The 10,849-nt window shown below is 43.7% G+C and overlaps 1 protein-coding gene across 1 annotated transcript in view; it reads left to right on the forward strand.

Annotated features, from left to right (window-relative positions):
• Nucleotides 1-8,389, forward strand: part of LOC107740732 (inactive dipeptidyl peptidase 10-like) — a 32,538-nt gene extending 24,149 nt beyond the window's left edge. The window contains exons 19-25 of the mRNA XM_016553240.1: nt 5,867-6,061; nt 6,217-6,271; nt 6,382-6,481; nt 6,587-6,645; nt 6,726-6,798; nt 6,975-7,048; nt 7,196-8,389. Coding sequence (XP_016408726.1) covers nt 5,867-6,061; nt 6,217-6,271; nt 6,382-6,481; nt 6,587-6,645; nt 6,726-6,798; nt 6,975-7,048; nt 7,196-7,333 — 694 coding nt within the window. The 3' untranslated portion in view covers nt 7,334-8,389. The remainder of the gene's footprint in view (nt 1-5,866; nt 6,062-6,216; nt 6,272-6,381; nt 6,482-6,586; nt 6,646-6,725; nt 6,799-6,974; nt 7,049-7,195) is intronic.
• Nucleotides 8,390-10,849: the final 2,460 nt, after the last annotated feature.

Consider the following 10,849-nt stretch of genomic DNA (forward strand, 5'->3'; position numbering starts at 1 on the left):
GCCTGCATGCAAGTTTCATACGGATTACATAATCTGAGAATAGGCTATTTGTTTTTTCAGATTTGAATTATTTCATTTGAAAGTAGACATTTCACTCTCTATAGATATATTTTTCATGTCTGTAAGGCAAGTATACACAGTTTCGCGCTCAAGTTCACAGAGACAGAAACGTCAGAAAGCACATCCTGTTTGCTTTCATTATTATTATTTGTTGTTATAGTGAGTGCACACACATAAACGTAGAGGCTTTACAGATTTGAAAGATGTATTACTCTTATCTGTATGACAAAAATGATGAAGTATTTTAAGAGCAAGTGAGCGCCTCCATCTGTCCTGCTGTGAGCGCTACTGTTCAGACACTTGAATAGCGCACATTTCTCTAGGTTAACATTAGATTGAGCGGCCATGTAAAGTTGCTACTACTTACATATTTCAGATGATAAGCCATATTTGAGGTCGATGTATGATAGGCGATCGTTTGGATGTACGGTATTACCACAAAATCCAGCCGTTAACGATCTGTCCGTCACGGACTGCGTGACCTCACTACTAACCGTGGATTTTTTTTCTGCGACTAAGCAACCAATACAATTTTGGTCGACCAATCCTCTTCTTGTCGACTAAAGGTTAGTATTATTACTAACTATTAGGGGGCAGCCCTAGACTGGAGCATTACAAAATTGCCCTGTTTTGCTTGAACATAAAAGTCAATGAAGGGCATGGTCAGGATGAACTCGATTCCCTCAAGCAGACATTGTCCTTCATCCAGATCACTGAAACACTGTGTGTCAGCCTTTTAGAAACTGAACTAAACGTTTCTTCAACATTTCCAGGAGCACCAGCAGTATTTCTATCTTTGATTTCCTCCACTAAATCATCTGAACGGCACACTGAGACTCTTTTAGAATAAATAACAGATATTGCTGCATCATCAGAACTGTACAGCAGTGATGCAAAGATTTTGACTGGCTGTTTTCCCTAAACCACAAAAAGTCAGTTGCAAGCAAAAAGAAATCTGCCATCATATCATGTTTTTTTGGAAATGTTCGTGGACTACTTTCACAAATTTCTCTATGCTCTACTTACAACGGATAGAGGTTTTGTTCATTTGGTGCTATTAGATCTGTCATCTCTGCATTGGTTCATGGGATGTCTTGAGTAGTTTTGTCACTCAAACAGCACTGACTCCCTTCACTGTTCTCCTAAAACCCTGTGATGTGCAGATAAGGTGGATTTTTAAATTGAAATGTCCACTTAACTTTGTGAGTAGAAATGGTGTCACACGTTTCTCAGGCTGAATTTCAAAGGCGCTGCAAACACACTTGGGCAGAACCAGGAGAGGCACGTTATTTCAGATCAGAAGTACATCATGAAAGCTGAATGCACATAAAACGTCTCAGGTTACGTGTGTAACCATGGTTCCCTGAGAAGGGAACGAGACACCCTTTTAGCCCTTTTAACCAGCGCCCTTTTATACTGGTGTCTGAAGCATACATCTAAAAACGACAATAACACTGGCCGGCGACAGCCTATAACGTCATTACCCTGCGCAATCACAGTATAAAAGGGCGCTGGTATAACACGTCATCCGCTTCTTCGTCTGAAGCTTGCGTCCGAAGCATGGCAAGGAAACTAGAGGACGCAGTGTCTCGTTCCCTTCTCAGGGAACCATGGTTACATACGTAACCTGAGACGTTCCCTTTCGAGGAAACTTCGAACTGCGTCCTCTAGGGGTCGCTATGGGGAATGGTATACCCATGCCACCATGCTGAGGGGAGTGCATGCCAGAAAACCACAGCGAGCACTAAGTACCAACTCTACCATAGCCATGGGAGTTGGACCTAGGACGCCTTAATGGCTGTCAGTGACATTATCGCCTCCGGCCAAGGGCCTGAGCTGCATACCCTAAACAATTTACCTGATAGTGGCTGGGCTGGAAAGTCCAAGCCTAGGGCAGAGCTCAAGGCTTGGAATCAGAAGAAAGAGACTCCTTTAATGGGATACGGCCAGGTGTCTAAAAACCACACCAGACCCTGGCCTGTCACCCAGGGGGGGCTACCACCGGTTGAATGAGCTTGCTCAAAGAACTGCCTCGACAGATCTTTGGTAGCAACACCCTGCTCAGAAATGTATCAACAGAAATACATTAGTTGAGTGGAGCCCAAGGCGAGAACCCGGGCCTAAGCCAACTCAGAGAAAGGGAACGAGGCTAACAGCGCGTAACCCTTACCATACAGGATTTTAGAAAGTGCGCAGAATGCTTAGCATGCACACTTGCCTCAAAGTGGATTTTAGACAACCAAAGACAACCCTCTGAGGTGAGGGGAGCACTGCCTGGCTTGACCCGAATAGAGAAAGCTTATCAGGGAAGCATCAAGCGGCCCAACTTCCTGATGTCACTGCCATGGAGCTCAAGAGCGGAGGGTTCAATCCCCAGTGAGGAGAGAGAGGAACCCAACTCGACCCGAAGCGACCAATAGCCCAGGGTAGAGGACCTAACTCTCGAGTCGAGAGGAGGACTCACCCAGCCTGCCCAGGACCGGCAAGTTTAAAGGGACCCTCCTGCAGTGAGGGGAGCACAGCCATGACCGGGGCAGATAGATTGCAAATGGGACATCAGAAATAGGATCCTGCTAGAAGGGGATCACACATTTCTAAGGGAACAACAGGGTCCCAACATAAAGGCAACTGACCAAGGAGGCGACAGAGACGGGCCTAACACTTAATTTGTTGCAAATGGGGTCCTTCGGGAGCAGTGCTCTCGGCTCTCAAGCTGAGGCGGGCCCTTACAGCACATACTGGGAGCGACTCATAGCTAACCCTCACAGAGAGGGGAGCACTTCTCAGCTCGACCAGAACAGGGCGCTAGATTAGAAGGGGTAACCCAGCAGGGCCCAATAAAAGACAGTCCACTGGTGCAGCTGGACACAGTCACATGATCTCTATCTCAATAGAGAGTGTGGGTCCTGTATAACCAGACCCGATATAATCTGAAGCAATAGCGTGACCCAATAACCATTCATGCGTATAGAGCTTACTGCTCCTCAGAGCAGAATCACAAAAGAGGGGTTTCAACAGAAACACAAATCCCTCTTACCTCAGGGAACGCAGTGTACTCCAGCCCACTCGGCAGAGGGGTGATTACTGGTTCAACCATAAGGGCAGTGTAACAGTGAGGAACCACGGCCCCAACCGTCTATGGAGCATTAAACTCCTCAAAGCCTCAGCGAGAGGAGCTCTAGCTCAGAGAGTGTGCATGAAGGTTAAGGAACGACTCAAACCTCGGGAGACCCCTCAGGGTGAGAAATGAGTAGCACACCCTGGCCAGAGGATAAGGAGCATGTCATGAAGCATGTACTCAGAAGAGTACTAGCCCACGAGAAGGACCCGCAGGTTCTGAGGTTGCAGCGTTATACTGGGGGCCTGATGCTGGGAGGCTTCCTCAGAAGCCCAGGCTGCGTTTCCAAGCCGAAGATGATGGCTATCAACAGCTTGGATCCAGAACCGATGAGTGAAACCATCACTGTTATCGGTCAACAGCAGGAAGTCCTGACTTAGCAGGTGGGTTTCTTTCAAACCTAGAAGTCAGACAGACTTAACAGAACAGGTCCGAGTAGCGCTGCAGAGAAAGGCTAGCATCGAATACACAAGAACTAGCAGTCGAGTAGATGAAAATGGATCGTACTCACCAACCATGGCTCCCCGCGCATGACTCAGGCTCATGGATATAGGCTGGAGGCGAAGTCCGAACCCTGGACCTTCGTGGAATGAAGGATTTAAAGGCAGCCGAGCGCGTCTTGGCCTCATTAAACTTCACGACCACCGTCTCGCCGGAAGTGCCGAAAAGCTCAGAAGGGGAAACCGGCGCATCAAGAAGAAAGCCCTTCTCTTTCGACCCGATATCCACCAGGCTCACCCACAGATGTCTCTCCGTAACCACGGATCTGCCAATGGCAGTGGCGGCCTGCTTAGTGGCACGGAGAGCAAGATCCGTGGTGCGACGCAACTCAGCCACCTCATCAGGGGATAGACCCTGGCCTTTATCCAGTCTTTCAGCAGATCAGCCTGATAAGCCTGAAGCACCGCCATGGTGTGCAACGAGGCTGCAGCCTGACCTGCTGCCGTGTATGCCCTGCCATTCAACCGAGATGTATCCTGAAGGGGTTTGGACGGCAGGGAGGGAGCCTTAAGAGAAGATGTTTCCCTCATAGACAGATAGCAGGCCAGTGTCTCTTCAACAGGGGGCATCTTTTCATAACCATTCTCACGCATCCCCTTGATGTTTGCATAACTATTATGCTGGAATCTGTGGATGCGGGACGAGAATGGATTTTTCCAAACCTTCTCGATCTCCACATGAAGATCGGGAAGGAATGGAAGGCTCATCTGAGCTGGAGGGCTATGGCTAGAAAGAAAACGCTCATCGAGGTAGCCTCGAGGCGTCACTTTCTTGGCCCGCTTCCACGGCAAGTCAAGCCTCGCCGTGGCGTGATCCATAACCTCAAGCAGCTCATCATATGCAGGGCAGGAGGATTTTTTTTTTTTTTTTTTGTTAATGTCAAGTGGGGGTGCAGTGCGCACATACATAACAATTTGCCTTTTGTGCGGAGCACATATCATGAACTGTCTTGGATCTGACCAATGCCTGTGTGGTATATAAATGGAGAACTAAATATTTCAGAAACAATTACTGGCCATCCTTCAAAGTGTTTGAGTAATGTTCCTAATAATATCTAGTGGGTTTTAATCAGAACAAATGCTGTTTTTGGAGACGGTTAACTTTATCTTACTTAGTCAACTGTCTCCTTATATTTATTACATTGAAAGAATTTAAAATAAATCGCTTGTTTATCTATTTCCAAAGCTGAAATATGTAGATGTTTTCTTTTTAAAGTGAAATGCTACCACTTACAAATAAAAAAGCTGAACTGGTTTAAACTGGATAAAGTGAAGTGTCACACTGTATGTGTGACAAACCAGAACACACTGGTTCAGCAGTAAGAAGCAGTCCAGAGAAAGTCACTTCTTGTTTTTGTTAAATTACTGATAGGGAGAAATTTCCCATCAGGTCCTTTCCATGTTGTCACCGCGACCGCAACGCACAGCATGCATTCAACTCCCGTGGGAGCTAAACACGCTCCACCCAAACGCTAGATTACATCGGAAATCAAGCGAGAATTGAAACCGCTGCCGCAAATGCGTCGCTATTCCCGCGAGAGGCAAACGCACTCATGCAAACGCTATCTACCAACTCGGGTAAATAGTGAAGTACTCACCTCCCCCTCAGTAGTCCCGTGAATGCATCACGATGAGCACAAGCTGTCTCCTCGTGAAACGAGCATGTTCAATTCATGCTTATCCCTCACAAGCAATAAGCAATGAATGCAGAGCGCATCCAACTCCCTCGAGAGCTGAATTCACATGCTCTTCACCACACACACACAGCACGCGAGCCGTGTGAAACTGTAGGTATCAGAGCAAAGCCTCTGGCGAGAGAACACGCACTCCTAGTTGTGCTTAGCTTAACACTAACATAAACAAACGGTCAGTGAAGACGAAGAAGAGGATGACGTGTTATCCCGGCGCCCTTTTATACTGTGATCGCGCAAGGTAATAACCTATGTCATAGGTTGTCGCCTGCCAATGTAATTGTCGTTTTTAGATGTATGCTTCAGACACCGGTCACGCTGAAGGCATTCCCCATAGCGAACCCTAGAGAACGCAGTTCGAAGTTCCCTCGAAAGGGAAGTGACGATACACTGATGTGTTTTTTATCTGTGTCAGTGATGCTGCCCCCGCTGGTCAGCAGGTGCATGAGCAGTCCTTGACTGGACTGTTTAATCAGTATTTTCTCTGTGCTTATCAGTGATACCGCCCCCGGTGGTCAGCAGGTGAATGACCGTTACTCACTGGACTGGGACTCAGTGCTGGTCAGTTCAGACAATGTCATAGTAGCTCGTCTGGACGGCAGGGGAAGTGGCTTCCAGGGTCAGAAGGTGTTACAGGAAGTGCACAGGCGTCTGGGATCCGTGGAACTGCAGGATCAGCTGGCTGCTGTTGAGTAAGGACGTTTATCTGCTTTTTTCCTTCTATCAGTTGCTTAAAAAAATGATGTTTATGTCCTCATTTACTCACTCTCATGCTCTGTTTGCTGTTTGGGTGATCTACACACACACGGTTGTGAAACATGCTAACAGAGTTGTGCTTTTGTTCCAGTTACCTGCTGAAATGGCCATACATTGATAGAACCAGGATCGGTGTGTTTGGTCGGGTAAGACTCAATCTCACACATGGCTGCTGTAATGGAAGAAAAACTGATGAAAACCTTCACAGTCCACATTCATCGGACATATAAACCTGTGTGTTTGCGTCTTTCTGCAGGGTTATGGAGGATATATCTCACTTCTGCTGATTAAATCCACTGAGAACTTGTTTAAATGCGCAGGAGCTATGTCGCCTGTGACAGACTGGAATTTGTATGGTAAGTTACTGATGTGATTGTGATTGAGTAAGGGTTCACACTGATGTGTAGTTTCAGACCCGTGATTTGGTGGTTCTGAGAGTGAATCTGATCTCTCTCTCTCAGCCTCGGCCTTCTCTGAACGCTATTTGGGTTTCCCTCTTCAGGATGACAACAGATATCAGGTTAGTGCTGGTTAGTTGTTATGGACTCAGACTCTGCTGGAATGTGTTTGAGATGTTAGTGACAGACTGTGTGTCTCTAGTTTTCCAGTGTGCTCCAGAATCCACAAGGTTTCAGAGACCAGACGCTCATGCTGCTGCACGCCACTGCAGACGGTCAGTGAGACCTGAGTGAGTGTGTGTGTGTGTGTGTGTAGAATATTTGCATTCTTGCTTGTTTGTCTTGTAACTATTTTTCAATACTTGAGGTGTTATTAAATGGGTTAGCGGATCATTTGATTGCATTACTCTTTGTGCTCTTTTTTTACTCATTCTGCTGGTATTTCCTGCAGCAAATGTTCATTTCCAGCACACGGCCGAGCTCATTAAGAACCTGGTGAAGGTGGGAGCGAATTACACACTGCAGGTACTGAACATGTGAACACTGCAGATAGACTTGACTGTCCACGCACAGCGTCACTGGTGTTGTGTTTTTCAGCAGCAGAGTGTCTTTGTTTATTGATGCTTGACTGTAGTCTAGTGTCTGATCATTTTCTGGATGGTTGTTTTTCAGATTTATCCAGACGAGGGTCATTTCCTCTCCAAGAGCAGTGACCGACACATGGCTTCAACACTGAGCAGCTACTTCAAATCCTGCCTGCAGGAGGAAGTGCTTTCCATCAGTGAGGAGGAGGAGGAAGAGGAAGAGTAGAGTGAAGATGAGACACAACACACAAACACGTGCAGACACTGACACACACACACACACATTGGGACAATGAAACACACTGGACAAACATCCAGAGCAGAACACTCAGATAAACAGAGAGCCAGGAGTGAGTGAGAGTGTGTGTGTGTGTGTGTGTGTGTGAACATGTATATATGCATGCGTGTAACCGTTAGGATGAATGTAGCATTAGAGCTGTGTGTGTGTGTGTGTGCGTGAGAGAGAGATTTTCTGGCATATGGATCATTATCGCTGGAAATGGATTGGAATATTTCACATATCATAAATCACTAAGATTTCTGATTGGCTGATGCATTGGCCAATCACAGCACAGACTGTCTGGTGGAGCTGCTCCAGTCAGCCTTTTTGCTTTGCTTCACTTCTTTTGCCACTTTCTGTCTGTCGGTATGTTGTCGCCCTTCAGAGGAGCTGTGTTTGATTGCATTTCTCCACTCGCTGGGAAGAAGCGTAATTCCATCCATGGAAAGCTGGAGGATCTGTGTGAAGAGAACAAGGTCTCGGCAGCACACGTGCCTGACGCTCACTGTGTGTGTGTGTGTGCAGTGCATTCTGGGATGGTGCTGCTGTATTTAGGACAGAAGAGGGCGTACAGATGTATTTTTGGACATTCATCCGGCAGATCCGCTCACAGACTGTTTTGGATCAGTTTATTTGTATTGCTGACCGTTTAGTTTTACTGATGGTGGTGGTTGGGGGGGGTGAGGGGTTTGGGATTGTTATTGTCCTCTAATTATGACAGTCATGTCTATAAATAAACAACTAGTCCAAAAACAACACAATTTCATTTTGATGTGCTATATTTTACCATCAGAGTCCCTGTGCTTCATCTGATCGCATGCGGTCACACCGTCAGCAGGAAGGACCGCAAACATCAGAACGGCACAGTCACGTCAACAGCACAATTATGAGAAAACGTTCATGAACGGCCTGGAATTAATGAATGCCACATACTTCAGCTCAGTTATTGGTCTGTCAGTTTAGACACTCTTTGATTTGAAGTGTTTTGGATGTTTATCATTATAGTTGACAGGATTGTTGGATCAGGAGACCTTTCTCAAGCTCATAAGCACATATCAAAAAACACTTCCCTGTAACTCGTCCGTGGTTCCCCAACAGCCTTGAAAACATGAATGAATACTGAGCCACTAAAATGCTTAATTTGGCATGTCAAGTAGTTCATATCATGACAGGATTGCTGAATTTCCAGCCAGTGGCAGTAAGAACATTTACAGGACACATTTACATGGGTTTCGTGCTGAAAATGATTCACTATGAACTCTGTTATACACATAATGCAAACAAAAATCATCTTAAAATGCTTTGTTGTCATGTATATCAAGTGCAGTCACCTTTATTTCTATAGCGCTTTCTACAATACAGCTTGTGTCAAAGCAGCTTCACAGTGTTAAACAGGAAAAACGTCAATAATGCAAACAAAAATCAATTCTGCTGTAAAGCAGCTCTAAAAAGAGAACAATAGTAAACAGTCAGTTTTTCAGTTAAAGTCAGTTCATTGTTGATTCATTGCTTAATAATTGTGGAGTTCATAATTTATGTTTATCTGATGGATTGAAGTCTGTCGGGGAAACATGAGCTCACTGATAATCCAACCATTATTCCTGACCGGAGTTTCTGTAAGTATTTAGTTCCCATGTGGGAATGCATTGTAACTTCAGTTTAGTGGAAATCATGACATTTTTTTATGTATCAACAGAATGTGACCGCATAAGAATATTTTCAAAAGGAACCCAAAAAAGCAACCCAAAAACTATCATACAGAGTGTTTTGTAGTGACAAGCTCTCACATCACAGTAATGCAGTAACAAACTTTACATTTATTTGTCTTAAGGTTTCATAATATTCATCTGATTTATGTAACATTTTATTCCTAAAAATATGATGAAATTTTTTTTTTTTTCCTAATTAAAACTCTTGTCAACAAAATCAAACAAGAATTTAAACCTGGCTTTATCCAGTCTTCAGATTTATGTTCTGGAAATGTATGCAAAGTAGTGCATATTTAATGAGAAATATGTCTCATGCTTATTTGAGCAGAATTTCATAAAATTTGTAATGTGATTAATGGGGGAAATGTGATATCTGTTCGTGTTTGACCCCATTCACCTGTAGTGTCTGAAAAAGTCATCTCTGCAGAAAGTGACAAAACTCTTTGTGACTATAAGACTGACTACATACTGTATTGAATATCCACACATATAGCAGTAATATTTTGTAGAAAGGGTTTTCAGGTTGAGTTTTGTTCTGTCTAATGATCATATATTTTTTGGCTGATGTTAGCAGTATTAAACGTGAAGACCAGCACAGGTATGTGTGTGTTCTGTCTAATGGATTCTGAGAGACAGAAGACCTCTCGGTGTTTGACAGACCTGTGACCTACCGAACCTGTGACACTTACTAATGAAGTGTCAAACATATGTATGTAATATAACTGTGTTGAGCTTGTAGCCGATCAGAAACGTCGACTGATTCTGCATTTGACTGTGTTTCTGTATTTGAAGTTTGACACACTTGATTTGGTTTCACTTTATTTTGATGGTCCCTTTAACACATTCTGTTGACTGTAAGTAATATTTCTCTTATATATCTACTAGCTCTCATTAGAGTGTTAGTAGAGTATTAGTAGACTGGTAGGGTTAGGGTTAGAAGTTGAAATGTATAGTCAGTAGAGTGTCTGTTGGGAGACCATAACAATAAAGAGTTATATTATAGCAGATATTAAGCAGACAGTCTACTAATACTCTAATGCGAGTTAGTTGACATGTAGGTGCTAATTTACTTATTGTCAACAGAATGCTCAAAAGGGACCATCAAAATAAAGTGTTACCCTTGATTTTAGCAGTTAAAGTTAAATTGACAAATTCTTAATATTCAGTTAAATAATATATGCTGGTGCCCACACTGGATATACGTGAACATATACAGTGACAGAAAAAAACATTACTTTTTAAAGTCTTGACACAACGTGCTCGAGTGAGAGTTTTATTTTATTTCGGTTTTATGCAGACTAACCGTGTAGCTCTTTAACTGTAAAATGTATTACCCAAATTTTTCTAAAAGCAAAACAAACAAAAAAACAGGTTGTTAGTTTTACTAGTTGAATCGATCCTGTATTAATGATATATTGCTATATACACCTGTGGATATGTTTTTGTTTGTTGTAGTATTTATTTTATTTGTTCAGGTCATAAAAGTGCAGATTTTAAGGCTATAATTTGAAGGGGAAAAAAAGACAGAAAATGAATGCTTTTCACAGCAGTTTTCCCCAATAATAATATCTGACAGAATGCCTCGCTGATGTTTAGTCAAGTCAAGTCAAGTCACCTTTATTTATATAGCGCTTTTAACAATACAGATTGTGTCAAAGCAACTGAACAGCATTAATTAGGAAAATTGCTAAGATCCAGTAGCACTAACAGAGAGATACAACCACAATCAGATGATTAGAGCAGGTCATTTGTA

This window comes from Sinocyclocheilus rhinocerous, unplaced genomic scaffold, assembly GCF_001515625.1.
Source record: "Sinocyclocheilus rhinocerous isolate Xijiao unplaced genomic scaffold, SAMN03320098_v1.1 scaffold3693, whole genome shotgun sequence".
In the NCBI taxonomy this organism is placed as follows: domain Eukaryota; kingdom Metazoa; phylum Chordata; class Actinopteri; order Cypriniformes; family Cyprinidae; genus Sinocyclocheilus; species Sinocyclocheilus rhinocerous.